Raw genomic sequence first — 18,331 nt, forward strand, 5'->3', positions numbered from 1 at the left:
GACTAAAAATAGAATAAATTTTTTTAACTATATTATTTACTAAAATGAGAAATATTACAAAGCGTTTCCCTGTAATCCCCAAAGAAAATTTTAATGAGGCTTGGAGGGAAATTGTTCACCAAGAACATGTGAACAGATCTGTTGAAACTCAATTGAAACAACCAAATTTGGATGAAACCATAAAAAAAATTCCTAGCTCATGTAGGTATAATTAGTTTAGAAGACTAGGACAATGTTAATGTTACTAGTGATGCTTGACCCATGATGAAAATTGACCAAATGGTAATTTCCTCACGGCGTGAAAAAATAATGATATAGTTATAACCTCTCAACATAATTCTCCTTTAATTAATTAGTACCCCTCTCTATGACATACTTTGTGTTCCTTTATCCTATAACTAACTGTATAGCATCATTCTCACCTTCACTGTACCTCAAAGAATTTCCTTCTTACACTTTCTAGAGTAGACTCGCTAAATTTCATGGGCCTAGTAGAGAATCTGTCTGCAAAGGAACCGTACTTCACTTTCAACTACTTAAACCTCTAATTGGCTTTGTTCTGAGTACCTTAGTAGGGTCTTTTGTTCAGCTTTGGTGATGAAAAGGAATTCTTAAATATTGTCCGAAGTCTTCAATATTTTGGAATCTCAAGGCTTCACGAATTTACTGCCCCATCTTCCAATTAACAGTAGAAAATAGAAAGTAAGCAAATTTTAGTTTTTCTAAGATTGACTTTTGGCTATAGCTCTTTCATACTAAACCCAAGCCCATCTTGATAATTTAAACTTTATCCATACTTCGATAAAGAGAATAGATCATTTTCAAAGGCAAGATAGGATAATTTAGGGTCATCCTTGCTTAATTTAGAATTTGAAGTTGTAAGTGTATCATATTAGAAAGGACAATTTGATACTGAGAATGCGATTTAACTACGATTCTAAATATTATTTTTTACTTATACTCTCCTTCATGCCAAAAGGATTATGAAATTTGCCATACAGTTATATACACATGGAGGTAGGCAGCTGACGGATCTAATAGTAAAATTAAGTTCGCCATAGAATTTTGTCATTCTCCTTTATATCCTTTAATTATTTACTATCTAGCAAAATTTATGAATATCTATAGAATAATAAACACAATTTTAACAAAATAGTTAAAGTTATACTATGAAATTTTAGCAAAAGAAGATATTTCGCTTTAGGGTGCATCAGTAATCTTGGATTTTGCTAAGCCAAACAATTGTTCAATCGCCTAGAAATATGTAAAATCATTACTTTTGAAAATAGTATCGTAGAAGAAATTCCTAGGCAATCACTAATTCTAGTTTCTATTCATTTTCAAAAACCAATAGCATTAAAGCCTTTTCCCTTAGAAAGAGTATTCCTTGTTAACATGTTAAGACTATAGTCCACAACGCATTCATATCTGAAATTAAAATGGGAAGCTCAAATCATCTAATTACTAGCCTACTACACATTTGATAGATGGTATCTGCATCCTTGCTTAGATCTGGTGAATCTGATTGCAAGTCAGCTTCAACACATACAGTTAAACTAGTCAGGAGTCAAACTCCAGTCAAATAATGAAGCACTGAATACAGATTGAATCAGTTATTATTGATGAGATGTTGGCGCGTTTAAGAATTCAATGAACATTGCCTATAAATATTTACACAATTATCATTAGTCTATAATCTATATTTACAAAAAAGAGGGGAACGATAATATTCCAATTAGTTTACAAATTAATCCCTGAAGAATCTAATGTTGGCTTTCGCTCCCTGCTACCTGGAAGGGGAAAACATCATTTTCTTCAACCTGACAAGTGCAAAAAAATTCCAATCAGCCAGGATTAGAAAAACTAAATATAAGCTTTTATTGTCACACTTAAAAATAAGAAAGAACTACTAGAATAAGGTACAATGTTGAATGGTTGAATGCTAAAGCTAATTGTCTCCAATTATGAATGTTAAGACTTCAGAATTATGATACATACTGGTAAAACATAAGCTGGCAGCTTTCTTCAGTTCAAAAATTTAATCAAATGGCTCAGGTGCATGTGCAGATAAAACTCAGGCCAAGATCAATCTTTTTATTAATTTGAATCCACCAGTGTTGAACCTTTCGAAGTTAAACTTGAATCAGTTCAGTTGCATCCTTGCAATATATCAATTCTTTCATGCACATTAAGCAAATTAATCACAAGAAAATTACCCCAAAAAGAAAAAACAGGATGGGGTAGTTAACGAGAAGCATAAAGCAGTAACAGTTAGTTCCATAACCAATAACCATATTCTATAACCAAATTAACACTTGGAACCCAAATTAGTGCTGCTTAGCACGTGTTTAAATTAGTTTATTTTGGGGACAAAAAAGCTTTCAATCAAAAGCTTCCAAAGAGAGTTATTGAACGAAAAATAAAATGAAGTGATTATTTTTCGAAAAGTGTTTACCAAACATGCACTTTGTAAAGGTAGGATTACTAAGCCCATATCAATGGGTGAATTCTTGTTAACAACTCTGAAAATAAAAATTAGTTGAAAGGGGTCATACAGAAACTGGAAGTCTGTTGCAGATGAAGATCACTTCCTTTTAGCATCTATGAACATGGCTCGAGTCCAGTGCTCAACATCCTCACTTTGCGATGGTGGGGGAGGAAAAGTGGGATGCTCAACAATATCCCACCCTTCAATTAGGCACTCATTTTTGCCGTCAGATAAATCAGTGGCGTAAAGAAAACTAGCAGTAGAACTTGGCAGATAATTTTCAATTCTCTGCAAAAAAAAAAGAAAAGTATAAAATCCATTTGTGATTAACAAATATCCAAACTTCACCAATGGACAATGATAGTAAAAATGAAAATTCCCATTACTGGAAAATGATAAGTTATACTGGAAAATGGACACAGATCCTCGGTATTCAAGTAAAACTAAGTATCGTAAGTTGCAAGTATTATTTTTGCGTACAGATGCCCTATTTTAGGGACGGTGATTTAACTGTTGTACATATAGTCCTGCTCCACACAAACCAAATAGAAGTGAATTTAACGAAGGCATACTTTTAGAATGTAGGAAGTTAGTTAAGACAGATAGGATATTAGTTACATAGTAAGAGTGTGAGTGAGGTAAAAAAGTAGAGAAATGTAGGGGAAATGATTCATTCAGACTGGTATGATTTGAGAATTGAGCTCTGCTTTTTGTGAAGGGAAAAAACCCTTGGAGGAGAGATCTCTCCTATTTTGTGTTCTTTCCATTCAATTTACTTTTCTATTTCGGTTCCAAATGTACATAATTATAGAACTTCCAAATCAGCATTCCACCACAAGATGGGAAAAAAAAGAATGCTTGCAAAGATTAAAACATAATGGTGGTTAAATTAACAGACAAATATTAATATGCAAGTCCAGGAAGAGAGCAAACTGCAGCCTGCTTGATTCTGCTTTACATAAGCCTTTTAAAAGAGGGTGTAACTAGAACACATATGCAGATCTCTAAAAGGGCTTTATATGTTAACTTGGAACAAACTTGTATTCGGTGAATATTGAAGTATTACAGTAATGAAAAAAATTTCACACTGCCAGCATTTTCTTCCAAATTAGAAGTGAGAGAGAACCTTACCGTTGTGGGCATAGAATGTGCACTTTCCAGCAAAGTAGTTGACGAAATAGCAGAATTCATATTCCATATAGATTTGTTCAATTGTTGAACTTGCTTGCAAGTCCTGAATCAAATGAAAAAGGAGAAATAATTTCATGCACAATACTATCTGCATGTTATACAAGTGGATGTTACAGCAAACTTTGGGTGAAAATCATAATGCTACTGCACACAGAAACCATTTTACTCAAAAGGGAGAAGCCTTCCCAAAAAAAAAAAAATCAATTATCTGGTTCAGAGGCCCAAGTTACATGGTTCTTCTGATAACCAGTTTCAATAGCAAGGGAAGTTAGACGTACAAAGGGAAGAGAAACAATTTAGATACCAAGGATATTCAAAAACAATTTAACATAACCAAGTGCATCTCCTGAAACATCAGATAAAACTATCCTTTTCATAATTTCTTGTAAAAAAAGCAGAGCTAGAAGAGGTGTTAGAAGCTGCAGCCTAGATCACTTGGGTGCAGGACAACAAGTAAACAACTACACATATTTTTATAGAATACAGGTTGTAAAGAGATAATTAAGACATGTTTTACGTAGTTACACAATTTAACAGAATAATTATCTCCTCGTACACAAAATGATTGCATTGAGAGGAGATATTGGCGTGTAGCACCTATTGTTGGAAAATTGACAGAAAATCAGTTAAGGTGGTTTAGACACATGCAAAGGTCATTGGAAGCACTCATAAGGAATTTAGATTGCATAATTTTTAGTCTCATGAAAAAGGAGGAGAGGGAGACCAAGAAGAACATTGGAGGAAGTTTTTACGAGCAATCTCATGGTAAATAATATATCAAAAGATTTGGCCTTTAACCAGGACAAACGATGTCATGTGATCCATGTAATTGACCTCACCTAGTGTGATCAGGCATTTGTCTGATGCTTCTTAAGACATTAGAATGATGTCAGAATAAGGTTAATTTGTAAACATTTAGCAAAATTTGTACAATGTGCATAAAGAATCATGAATATATCCATTTTATGGCACAAGAAATAAATATAACAATACCTAGAGCGAGCCATTTTCAAGGAAAACACAGATCGAACTTCCTTGGATGATGAGAGTGTAGCCAATAACTTTGAAAATGCCTCAAATGTAGATGCCTCAGAAGGGACATCCAAACATAGGGAGTTGTAACAGTAAGCAGTGATGCATGCTACACTTTTCTTTAAAAGTGAAATTCCCTTCTGCAAATCCTTGTGTGTTTGAACAGAATGTGAAGACGCTAAAGAATAGTTAAAGCTAGAACTCCCAGATGAATCTAGGTGATGCCTCCTCTCAGATTCCATTGAAGCAACTCCAAAATTGCTTGAGCTTCTATCAGACCATGAGTTTTCTCCACTAGTAGAGCAATAATTTTGGCGAGGTATAAAAAGGGGATATTCATTGCTGAAAACAAGAAAGTATATCGGGTTAATGTAGTTATTTCCTGATAAACCATGCAAATATAATTTCAGCCAAAATACCTCCTTGAGGAAGGACGTGCATCCCAATAAGAATCGCGTTGCCATATCCGAGAGCAAGAACCCTGAGGTGAAATTAAAAAATAAAATATTCATTGCAATTGCAAATTTACTATAATATCTTCCAGACCAGAGATGAAAAAAAAAATACACAGAAAGTGTACCATTAAGCCTATATAGATGGATGGGTAAGCCATCAAAAATAGATATGAAAAAGTAAATGATAATACTAGCACCAAATAGACAGCATAGGGATCCACAAAGGAATAATTTTATGTGGATAGATATGAAAAATGCTCGAAACACACTATTATTGATTATAAATTATTGAAAATCACAAAATTTTGTGAACATAACTTGTTTAATGAGCTTCACTCATGATGAGGTATTTTACAATATATTTAACCAAAAGTAGAGTGTGTTAGGAGTGTTTTACTAGCACTCCTCAAGTTAAAATTGTATCAACATTCAACATGTGAATTTTAATGCTATTTTAACATTCAACAGCCATCTAATGATGATAGCCAAGATAACCATGGGCATGCTTGACCTGAATATTTTGAATGTTATAAACCATGGTCTTCAAGGAAACATTACTCAATCGCATAGACACTGTCACGATGCTTACCGCAAAACCTGAGTTATGAAGTGCTGGGGCAGCCAAGTTGTGAACAATAAGATTTAGAAGTTGCACCATGTATCTGCTTTGCAAATACAAACATGAAAATAAGTGGTTACTATATAACAAGAATATTCAAATTTCTATAACAATTAGAATTTTTTACCACTGGATGAACTAACTGAAAAAAGGATTTGAAATATGTACTTACAAACATTGACATGAACATTTAATACTATTTTCAGAATAAAATGAAGTGTTGTCTACATAGGCATTTCACTTGCAAAAATGCACTTTGTATGCACATAAGACCTCAGACAAAAGGAAAAAAAATGCCCACCCCAAAGAAGCAGAAAGCTCTTCTGATGGAACGGAGTGGGGATCAAGAGCTCTGGGTAATCGTGCATTGCAAATTTGATCATAATGACCACTGCAACCATCCCTTCTCTCTTCTTCTATGACCACCTGAAATGAGAAGAACATGAGCATCATAGACATGTTTGGGAGGGGTGTAATAACAGAGCAGTATGACACTATAATTGACTTCATTCTTATGACATCATACAGTGGTAGAAAATGATTGTGAAACAATAAATTACTTCGGACAAAAAAAAAACTCACCAATAAAGAAAATAGTTGTCTTGTATCTCTCATGTTTCTCCCAAAGGGAATTTTATTTTTCTTAAATTTTAAGCACATCAACAAATCATTCAAATCTTTATTTTCCTCAGTCAAAACACTAATCTCAATAATGTTTAGTATTATTACTACCACTTCCTTGAGCAAATACATATAAAAGAAGAAATAAAATTTTAAAAAAATCTCAAAAAGGCAAACAATTTGTAAAGCATGAAATCATTTTTCTTGAGATATTTCTAAATAACAATTTAGGACTTGTAATATGCAAGAAAAAGGAATTATGCAGGTAGTTATAATCAAGATACTAAGGATCTGAAGGGGAGAAGCATAGTTATTAATCCACCCAGATAGCAGTGTGGAGCAGCCGACTCCAAAAATGGGATTGCGGGATACTGCTATTCTAATTTATATATATATATATATATATATATATATATATATATATTAAATAATTATAATACATATAATTAATAATATACATATAAAAATAGAAATGTAACTTAATTTATACGTTAAATATTTCCAAGACCTAAACAAACATTAGTGATCTAGATAGCTTTGGGGAGTAGTAGTAGTACACTCTTGTCAAAGATAGGGAGCATCGTACAATTAAGCCACCTACCAGGTATGGCTTTGAAGATCTAGTTTCTTTTGCACTTCTCACCAGTTTAGTAGATTCATCTAACTTTCAAGAGGCTATAAAAATTAAAAAGTCAAGAGAAGGATAAATGGATGGGTGCCATGACGGAGGAGATGGAGTCTTTACATAAGAACAAAACATGGGAGTTAGTTGAGATTCTTGAGGACAAACGAACCATTGGATCCAAATGAGTGTTCAAGAGGAAACCTGCAGTATCAAGAAAAGAAGGGGAAAAGTTCAAGGATCGTCTTGTAGCAAGGTAGTATTCACAACAGCAGGGGTTTGACTATGATGAGATTTTCTCTCCAATCATAAGGCATACTTCTATCATGGCAGTGTTAGCCTTGGTAGCTAGCGTGATATGCATTTGGAGCATATGGATATAAAGACAACTTTTCTTCATGATGATCTAGAACAGCAAATTCACATGGAACAGCCAGAGGGATTCAGTGAAACTGAACAAGGTCGATTGGTTTGTAAATTGAAGCGATCTTTGTATGGTTTAAAATAGCCTCCAAGGCAATGGTATGAACGATTTGCTTCCTATATGCTTCGCATCAGCTATAAGCGTTGTATGATTATTGTGTTTATGTGAAGAGTCTTGATGATGGTTCTTTTATTTTTCTGCTACTATATGTTGATGATATGTTGATTGTTGCTAACCATTGGTGTCATGTTAATGAGTAAAAACCATGTTGGCCTAGGAGTTTGACATGAAGGACTTAAGTTCGGCCAAGAAGATTCTTGGGATGAATATTCACATGGAGAGGAAATCAAAGAGACTCTGACTCTCACAACAAAGCTATGTTGAGAAGGTTTTGGATAAATTTGGCATGAGCAATGCTAAGTCAATGAGTATTCCATTAGCGAATCACTTCAAACTTTCTTGGGAATAGTGCCCAAAGAAAGATGTAGAAATGAAGTATATGTCAAAGGTTCCCTATGCCAGTGCAGTTGATTGCTTGATGTATGTTATGGTTTGCACTGGACCAAATTTGGCACATGTTGTAAGCAAGTCTATAAGTTCATGTCCAAGCCAAGCCATGTAAGCGACATTAGGAAGCAGTAAAGTAGATCTTTAAGTTCCTAAAAGGCACAATAGGTCATGGTATTATGTTGGCAATCAGCAAGATGATCCTTCAGTTGTGGAATTTGTTGGATGACAGGAGGTCTACGACAAGGTATTTTTTACTCTTATAAGAGGACCTATTTGTTGGAAATCAACATTTTACTCAATTGTGGAAATCTCCACAACCAAAGCACATTACATGGCAATAGCAAAGGTTAGTAAAAAGGCCTAGTAGTTTACAGAGCTAGTAAAAGAGTTGGGCATTAAGCAAGGTAGAGTTCAATGGCACTATGATAACCAAAGTGCTATCTACCTGGCAAAGAACCTGTTGTACCATGCTAAAACTAAGCATATTGATGTAAGGTTCCATAAAATCAAGGAATTGTTTACATCTAATCAGATATTGCTTAAGAAGGTTCATACTTCTAAGAATGCAACTAATATGTTAACCAAGCCAGTAATCACTGACAAATTCAAATGTTGCTTGGACTTGTTAAACATTTCTCACTGCTAAAGACAAATGTAAACCCCAACCCAAGAAGCATATGAGAGATTTTTGTTGTTATCTCCCAAGGGGCTTGATATTTGCCAAGGTGGAGATTATTGTGCAATGTGCATGATTATGCATGGCTCATAATTAAGAATGGGCTCACAAATGCTAGAGTGGAGCACATTGGATTTGGGTCGTCTATTGTGTTGAGTTACAAACTAATTGGGTTGGAGGTGCATGGTTATGCCCTCATAGTTTATATATATTTGATATAACCCTATTTTTAAATAATAATAATAGAAATACAGTCACTTTGCTTCCGAGGACATAGACACATTGCTGAACATCGTTAAATCGTTGTTTGTGTGTTGAGTGTTTTATTCTTTTCTTTTAGAATCCAATTGATATTGCTAACAAGATCCTATCTAAATAAAAAACTCTATTTTAACATACACACGCATGTGAGCATGCGCATATAAAATAAGATATGCAAAAAATACGAAACCGTTAAATCACTACTAATATTTGATTCATGATATAAACTTAAATTAAAAATGCATAAAGTCACACACAAAGGAACATTTTCACAGAGTAAAACACAAACAGAGAAGAACCAGGTCTACAATGATATGAAAGAAAAAATATATTTTTTTGGGCAGCAGAAGCAAGAATCATGGGACAAAAACCAAAAGGTCAAAGTCAAACACAGAAGTAAAAGATCCACAAAAAACAGAGGTGAACTATGAAGATCAATGACAAAGAGGAACAGAGATCAATGATGGACTAAGAGCAGTCGAGTGATGGAAGGAGGTCAGTGATACACTATCTTCCAGAGTGATTCCACTGATTGCCTTAAAGTGACAAGAAGGAATTGGTATAAAAAATGTTTGAAGGACAAATCGTGAGCTACCAATGCAATTATCTATTACAAATTTACAACACACATGATTACTGTAAAGAATTCAAATCCCATTACATTCTATCCCTAGAGGCAGTAGTAAGCACAATATTCTGAGAATCTCAATTGGAAATTGAACTTCATAAATCACATAGTTATTGAGATAAACCAACAGAAAATTGATCATCAGTTTTTTACCCGGCGTTGAGGGAACAACTTGCAAATCTGTTTTATGACCACAGACTGTTTATGAAGACGCTCAGAGGTAATCGCCACCTGCAAAATAAAAATATAAGGATAAATTTTGAGGTTCCTAGAAGAAACAATGGATATTCCATATATGATCTTAGAAAGAAAGCAACAAAGGAATATAAACTTTCAACCTTGACATGTGATTGAACAATGAACATTAAGGGAATGCAGAAATGCAGACTGGTTTTAAATACTCATTTTTATATCATAATGTTTTATGTGGAAAATCCGGTCTTAGAATATAATAACACACAAAAACAATATACAAATATTGGAAGTAAAATAAACAAACAGTGCTCACATGCCCTAAGCTCTGGGTGCATATAAGATTAGGGTAGAACTTCTCCAATTGTTCCACTCGATTCTTTTCCAACTGCAAAGAGTAAAATAAATCATTCAGCATCTTCATATACATTCAAATTAAACTTGACCAGTAATAGTCATAACCATAGCAATAGCATTAGCACGGTAATGTCAAAAACAGTAACCAAAATACCGTAGAATGGGCAGATTCAAGCAACCCATATTTAATTTTCAGATCCGCAGACATAGTCTCTATCTTAGCTCTTCCTGTAATATTACTCACTATTTTAGGTTCAAAGAGTGAAATTTGCATCTACAGAATTCATGTTGGTATATGAAAGTTTCCAACCTTGAGTAACTTGTTCTTTACTATGAAGAAGCTTCTCCTTCAACCTTGCAAGCTTTTCATGTTGAAGCATCCTCCAATTTGCTTGATCATCTCCCTTTCCCTTATCGACATTACACGCAAAAGAATTACTTGAACTGAATAGAATACCAATGTCATAAGGTGCATTGCAAAAATATAATGTAGAGCACACTAGCACTTAATGGGAAATTACAAGCTAAATAGAAGGCCAAAAGCAATATAAAAAACCAGCCCTAAGATTCGTAGGAAAAGAAAAAGGTAGTATCATAAGCATGCAAAGTAAAAGGCATAACCAACAATAATTTTTCATAGCCATGTTATTTAACCCCTTGAGAGTAACTTAATAGGTTGGGTTGGGAGCAGGAATAGGTATTAGTTTTGACCTAGCTCTGCTCCTATATGGCTGCCATAGTACAGGTATAATACATTCAGCACACTTGGGAATTATTTTCCCTTAACTTCCACAATTGAATTTTAGGTATGTTTTACTTGCTTGATGCATTTATTTTACTATTTTTCATTTTACATATATATATATGGTTTATATATATCCATACCCTAAGCTTCAAAAATTTTGTTGCACTCCACGCTTTAAAATACAATTTAAAGAGGATCATATTCATTTTCAATACTTCCTTAACTTAGTTAGGAACATGTGTTTTATGAGTGTAACAAGTCAAGCCATAATTCAAACCTTACGAACAAGAACATCGCTCAATTTTGAGTACAACGAATCTCGACGGTCCTTCAGTGATTTTAAGGAAGTATTATACTCATTCAACCTGCCAAGATAGAAACACCATCAAAATCAAAACAATCAATCAAATAAAAGAAAACTAATAAATAAAAAAAATTATATAGGTAGCATGTTGAGCTTGATTGACGAAGTTCCAAAACCTAAAGCAGAAATTAATCAAGTAATTCAATAATGAATTAATTAAAGCATATACCTGTAGTTGACACATATAGAACATATGGAAGCTTGATTCGAATTCTCGCATATGGCACAGTTAGTGATTTTTCTGGCCATCTCCAGTGTGTCGATGAAACTTTCGATTTCGGGAGTTAGCGAAACAAAACTACGGAGGAAGTGCGATTTTGTGTTGAATAGGGTCAATTATCGGTTTCGGAAACGCATTGAAAATGTGGTGAGTGGGAAGAAACGAAGGGAAAGTGAAACTTGGAAAACCCTAACAGAATGAAGAAGATGATCGCGGAAGCAATGCCCACCCACCTGCTGGTAATCTTAGGATCAAATCCTCTTTCCGTTGAAAATATCATAAGATAAAATCATAATCCCTTTTTTTATTAATTAACTCTCAACAAGGGAAAGATTTATCTGGTTTTAGGAATTTAAAAATTTTAAAAATATATGTATCATACATCATACATTAAAATAAATATTGACCGCTTAAAAACATAAATGTTTCTTTTTATATTTATTAAATTATTAAATTATAAATGAGATATTTTTCAATCTTTCTGACAATACTTCTTAAAAAATTAAATTACATAATAAAATAATTCTTCTATATATAAATTATAACTGATATTTTAAGTTATAAAATATACAAGATAAATATTTATTATATAATTTAAATTTATAATAAATTATATTATATTTAAAATTTATTTAAATTTAAATTATAATTTAAATTTATAATAAATCATGTAATTGTGAAAATTATAATACATGGTTATAGTAATTAAGAAAATTACAATAAACTTATCTATTATTTTTTAACTATTATTATATTATATTATAAAAAAAATTATCTATTATCTTTTAACTATTATATTATATATAATATAGAAGAAGATTTTGTCACATAGACGAGTGTTACATAAAAGTTATATATTAATTTTTTTCTTCTTAAATATCATCAAATTTTTAATTTATTTTAATTCATGTCATTCATAAAAATACATAATTATAGTAATTAAATATATTATGATAAATATAATATGATTTATATGATTTCAACATTCAAACTAATAATATAAATATGCATTTTGTAAGATATGATTGACTTCTTTCTTCTATTTTCTCTGTTCTATTACATTTTCTCCTAAACTCTTCCTTATTTACCATTTCCACAATTGATCACTAAAAAGTTAAGGAAAAAAGCTCCGGGGTTGGGAACTTCGAGCAGTGGTGTGCAGGGGTCGTCTTCTCCATTCTCTTCTTCTTCTTTTATCTCAAAGTTCTTTGTTCTCTTTTTCTTCCTCCTCCTTGTAGAGCTAAGAATTGAGGTAAGGGAAGCTAGAATTTTCAAGTTTTGATTGAGACGTTAGGCTGTTGAATGAATTAAAGGTAGAATTAGTTGTTGGGATGGATTCAAGGGGGTTGCATGTTGAATATTGGGGGTTTTGATGTTCTTGATGTGAGGTCAAAATGTGATTATTTCTTTGAATTGTGGTTTTGCATATTGTTTCTATGGCTAAAAATAAATTGTTTTTGATGCATATGTGTTGTTTCTACTATTGCATGTCAGGCTTGCCTGAGTTTCATGTGTGGAGAGCCAAAATTGTGAAAAAAAAATTGTTGTAGTCTCTGTCATCAAATTGTTGAGGAGTTTAGGGACTGCTTAGCAAATTTGGGGTCGCGAATCAAGGGTGTCTTTGGAGACAAAGCGCTAAGCGCTTTTGAAGGCACTGAGCGGATCAGTTGCCTTTCGAATTAGGCTTTGTTGTCTTTATAAAAATTGTAGCCTTAGATGTTAACTTTCAAATGGCATTAAAATCACCTAAAAAGGAGGTCTAAAACTCCAGTTATGACCTTTTTAGTGAATAAAAGTTAAGTTGTCAACATTTAGGTAATTATTGCGATTTTTACAATTTTTAACATGATAAAGGATGAAATTATAACCTTAGTTCTTCATGAAAGTTGTAGAAAATTTTTTTGTCTTTCATATGAGATAAGAATAAGCATGATAGAAGTAGAAGAACTCCCTATGAGTTGTTTTATGTGAAGGTTGTCATTTCACAAAAAGTGATTTGGTTAAGTTGTATTAGTTGTTGATAGATAATTAAGTTGTAAGTTGTTCTAGTATTGCTTAAGTTGATTTATGATGTTGTTTTCTTAAGATGTTAATGTTGTAAAGATGTATATTGTTTAGGTTGACATGATGTTAAGTTGAAAGTTGAATCGAGTAGTATGTTGTGAAGTTGTGTAGTTGTGTTAAAATTTTATATGAATAATGTTGATGTGTTGTTGAGATGCATGTTGATCATAGTGTTGTAAATGAGTTGTGATGATGGTGATATGAGTTGAAAAGTTGTGTGTTAAAAATTATAATGAGTTGTTGTGTTGTTGAGCTATGTTGATCACTTATGACTAGAGGAGATATTTTCAAAAGTTGCACATCCCATTGTGTGGATATTGTGTTGTGGTGCTCCGAGAGTCTAGTTTGTTGAAAAAGCCTTCTTAGAAAGTTGACCCTTAAAGTGGATATTGTGTTATCTTTCCTTTAAGACTTTATTGGTATCGTGTGTTGGCAAGGTCGAGACACATGTGTATGAAAGTGACCACAATATGTCAGGTTGAACTATACTGATTACAATTAACCAACCGAGTAAAGTACGAAGTCGATAACTTAGTTTTTAAATAAGTCACAGAAAGTAGCAACTCAATTTCTTGGATGTCGCCACTTAAACAATGACGTATAGTCTAATGTTAAGATAGAACAGTTGGAGTACGAGCCTACCCACTCTATCTTAACATTAGACTATACGTCATTGTTTAAGTGGCGACATCCAAGAAATTGAGTTGCTATGTTGTGAACTTATATCCAATTTGTTGTTGATCTAGCAAACTCGAAAAGATCACCCTATATTATCGATTCGGTAGGATCAAGCCACTTAAACTGCTCATCTTGTGTTGTAGGAGATCTCCTAGTTAAAATGTGTGATGACGCATATTATTGTTGTGTTGAGTATATGTTGTGTTGAATTGTGATGACATGTGTATTGTTGTGTTGATTCAAAGTTGGCTTATGTTGATCTGTGTTGTATGTTGTGATGCTTGTTGTTGTGTTGTCAAAGATGAAATGATAATGTGATATTCCATCGTTGTATGTATATATATATATATATATATATATATATATATATATATATATATATATATATATATAAAGAGAGAGAAAGATCCATTTACTTTAGGAGTAAGTCTACTTAAACTTACTCTGTTCAATAACACATGTTTTACATCAAGTCTCAATGATCCAACCGTTGAATTTAAAGTTTTTAATGCACAGATCAAGTTTGCAATTTTTTTTAAAAATTGAAAAATATTTGATACTTCATTTCATTAATTCAAATTAACGGAAAATCATAAAATCATTTTATACATTGATTTGAATTAATGAAACAAAATATCAAATGGTTTTTAATTTTTTTTAAAATTTGCAAATTTGATCTATGCATTAATAACTTTAATTTTAACGATTGGATCGTTGAAATTTGATGTAGAATATGAGTTATTAAACATAGTAAGTTTTTGTAGACTTACTCTTAAAGTAAATGGATCCCTCATCTCTCTCTCACACCCACACACATACACACACACACACATATATATATATATATATATGTGTGTGTGTGTGTATGTGTGTGTTGTTTTTTCCTAACTTACCCTTGCACATTTTAATGTGGTTTGGACTGTGATGATCATATGTGGTATTAGAGTAGGGTAAGGATAGGGCTAAAGTGTTGTTGTGGACGCCATATAGTGGCATTAGTGCTAGATGTTTTGTTGACTACCTATTGTTGGTGGATTTTTGTGTAGATAGTTATATTTGTTTGATTAACAACTTATTTGTACATACATACATACATACATACATACATACATACATACATACATACATACATACACACATATGCATGATTACGGTATGCAATGTTGTACTTATTTTAGTATATGATTTTAAATTAGTTGTTGTGTCATTTAGCTTAGGAACTATGGTGGATTGTTACACATTTCAATTTAAATTAATTGATAGTACTAATATAGATTTTAATACAGAATTAAAAAAAACTATAATCAATGTAATTTTTAGGATTTGAACATTCGAATTGATAATAAAAATATACATACCGATTCAAATTAATCGATAGTCCTAATATATATTATAATACTTAATTATTATAATCACGAAAATTATGACTAATGTAGTTTTTATAATTTGAACATTCAAGCTAACAATATAATATATGTATATAGCAATAAAATTTAAATATATTTTTAATTTAAATTTAACAAATTTATTTTTAATTTCTTAAATTTAAAATTAATTTTTTAGTTTCTATAATTTTTATAAAAATATTTCAATCCTTATACTTAATTATCAAATATTGTCATACAAAATCTATTAATAAAAATATAATATTAAACTAGTTAATGTTGCATAACTATATCAATTTTCACTATCATATACACTATTGGTTACTAAAAAAATTAAAATTAAAATTTGAAAAATTACATGACTAAAAAAATGCTTTTAAATTTTAGAACAAAAATAAATTATTATAAATTTGAGGGACTAAAATTATATTTAAGCTTGTATATAATATGAAGAGGAATTCATTTACTCTTAGACTAAGTCTATCTAGACTTACTTTACTCAATAATTCATGTTTTATATTAAATTTTAATGATCCAAATGTTAAATTAAATTTTTTTAATGCATAGATAAAATTTACAAACTTAAAAAAAAATATTTGATATTCTATTTCATTAATTTAAATTGACAAAAACTCATAAAAATATTTTACACATTAATTTAAATTTATATAACAAAGTATCAAATAATTTTCAAATTTTTAGTAAAATTTTCCAATTTAATTTATATATTAAAAAATTATTTAATGATTTAATTGTTAAAACTTAATATAAAATATAAATATTAAATGAATAAAGTTTAAGTACACTTCCTTCTATAAACCTAATAGGATTTTTGTCGTATAATATATATTTTGTAATTTGAACATATTAATAGGATTTTTGTCGTATAATATATATTTTGTAATTTGAACATTCAAATTATGTGTTTCTATTATTCGCATGACCATAAAATAATGTATTATATTTTTTTACGTGCATGAACAACAATACAAATTGGGCTGCAAGAATGTATGGCATTGAATTTTGTGCAATGAAATAGAACATTTGGAAGAAGAAAAAAAAACCTGAGCCATGTGGCTTACGAATTTGTGGTTTTAAGAAAAGAATAAGGAATTTTTCATTGTATTCTTCAGACAGGCTAAAGTTATTAGATTAGTGTGTATAAATTATTGTCAATTTTTCACATGAAAATGTAAGTTTGTGTTGTTATGTAAATCAAAGGTTTAGTTGTAAAGGGACTATTAATAATTTTAGTAGAGTAAATACCAGACTATTTTATTTTCTAATTTGTTATATTTTTTCATGCCACTTATCTTTTTGTCATCAAATGATTGTATGTGCGGTAATGTATCCTAGAGATGAAAATAATCTTTTGTGTCTAATATTTATTTTTAACTACTTTTTTACATTTAACTATAAGTTTTGGTTAAAAAATGATAATTGTCAAATATGTATACAATTTTTATTTAATTTAGATAATTATTAATATATATTATACTTATAAATCTTTTTTATCACAAAATACTTAGTCAAGAGTTAATTTTATTTTAGAATTTAATTGTTTAAACATTAACTATTTTAATAGTTTTATTTGTTAAATTATAATGCAAGGCGAAAATAAATTGGAAGTTACAAATTGAAAAGAGGAAACTATCGCTCCAAGCTACATAGAAAAATCACTTTGAATTAGTGAAATTCATTTAGAGCAACCAAATTAAAGTTTTAAATGAGGCAAAACAGAGAGTATATTGGAGCACACATAAGCTCACTCAAAGCGAGTCACTCTAAGTGAGTATGTTTGACCTAAAAATCCATTAGAAAAAATTATAAAAATAAGGTTTCTAGGAGGTCTATGTATCATTAAAGAGAATTCGTATGATGTTACTCTTGTAATACAAATTGTTTAAAAGTCTCTCTTCTATTATATAATCATTAGTCATAAGTGAATAAGTCTTTGCCGATGAGATTGAGGTAATTATTGAAATTATATAATTTTCTCAATGGTTTTCATTCAATGAAGTTGTTATTTAGTTAATCATTTTCTTCTTGTACTTTAATGCTTGTTGTGACTTGATTAACCTATGCATGATTTTTATAAATTTTTTTATTGAGATTAGGAAACCCTTTTTAAAATTATAACATAAATAAAACGATATGATAACATTTATTATTAAGGAATTAGGATAAACTTTATGAGTCAACTTTTCATCTGTGATCTTAATACATGTTTGTTTAACCAAAATTATCAAGAAATTGAGATTTTCCTTAAACAACCTAAAATTTATCTCCTAAAAATTAATGTTTAAATATAATAATGTGATGTAGAATTAACTGTATAATTTCAACATTGAATTGAAAATTAAGAAATTCTACATAGAAAAAGTTAGTGAATCAATCTTTGATTCTTCTTCTTATTATTATTTTTATTATCTAAATTCAAATTCTTCATTGCTCTATTACATGTTTTTTAATTATAATTTTATAATTTTATAAATTTCTTATATTTCATGTTCAACAATTTTAAAGTTTTTTAATCCACTTGTTTATTGTCAAAATTAAATTAAACAATTATAACTCAAATTTATGTGAATTCAATAATTTAAATTTTTTTATCCAATTTATTACTTATGAGAATTAATTAAAAGGTTTGAGGCATAATATGTTAAACTACCATACAATCATCTTAGTCATCTTTGTTTTCATATTACTAACATGTACTACATCTTCCATCACTTTGTTTTAATTTTTGCACGTCCTCCTTCTTTATTATATTTTGACTCAATTGTTTGCAATTCTCAA

At 30.7% G+C, this 18,331-nt stretch overlaps 1 protein-coding gene across 4 annotated transcripts; it reads right to left on the bottom strand.

Annotated features, from left to right (window-relative positions):
- Positions 1–1,586: 1,586 nt before the first annotated feature.
- Positions 1,587–11,698, bottom strand: LOC109814799 (DNA-directed RNA polymerase II protein). Of its 4 annotated transcripts, none has more exons than XR_002241098.3 (14): positions 11,355–11,698; positions 11,099–11,186; positions 10,387–10,520; positions 10,231–10,304; positions 10,036–10,107; positions 9,681–9,758; positions 6,087–6,211; positions 5,756–5,828; positions 5,131–5,192; positions 4,673–5,053; positions 3,620–3,722; positions 2,556–2,776; positions 1,999–2,123; positions 1,587–1,820 (listed from the first exon to the last, which is right to left on the bottom strand). XR_002241098.3 is itself a non-coding variant. In XM_020379306.3 (13 exons), exons 1-12 carry the CDS (start codon positions 11,432–11,434, stop codon positions 2,585–2,587), a joined length of 1,428 nt encoding a protein of 475 aa, XP_020234895.1. In that variant the 5' UTR covers positions 11,435–11,697; the 3' UTR covers positions 1,587–1,820; positions 2,556–2,584. The 4 variants fall into 4 exon arrangements, 1 of the variants encoding a protein (XP_020234895.1); XR_002241097.3 differs by having other exon boundaries at positions 10,387–10,486; positions 11,355–11,697; XR_014429515.1 differs by having other exon boundaries at positions 1,999–2,159; positions 10,387–10,486; positions 11,355–11,697.
- Between the last annotated feature and the right edge of the window lie 6,633 nt (positions 11,699–18,331).

Source organism: Cajanus cajan, chromosome 9, assembly GCF_000230855.2.
Source record: "Cajanus cajan strain Asha chromosome 9, NIPB_CcT2T_4, whole genome shotgun sequence".
In the NCBI taxonomy this organism is placed as follows: Eukaryota; Viridiplantae; Streptophyta; class Magnoliopsida; order Fabales; family Fabaceae; genus Cajanus; species Cajanus cajan.

Bases quoted from the DNA above. Each gene is read 5' to 3' on its own strand.
- LOC109814799 (XM_020379306.3), bottom strand. From the start codon at position 11,434: ATGGCCAGAAAAATCACTAACTGTGCCATATGCGAGAATTCGAATCAA. The intron at 10,305-10,386 runs GTTGGAAACTTT...GTAATATTACAG, and splicing joins TAAAGAACAAGTTACTCAAG to GAAGAGCTAAGATAGAGACT. The intron at 9,759-10,035 runs GTGAGCACTGTT...TTTATTTTGCAG, and splicing joins GCACCCAGAGCTTAGGGCAT to GTGGCGATTACCTCTGAGCG.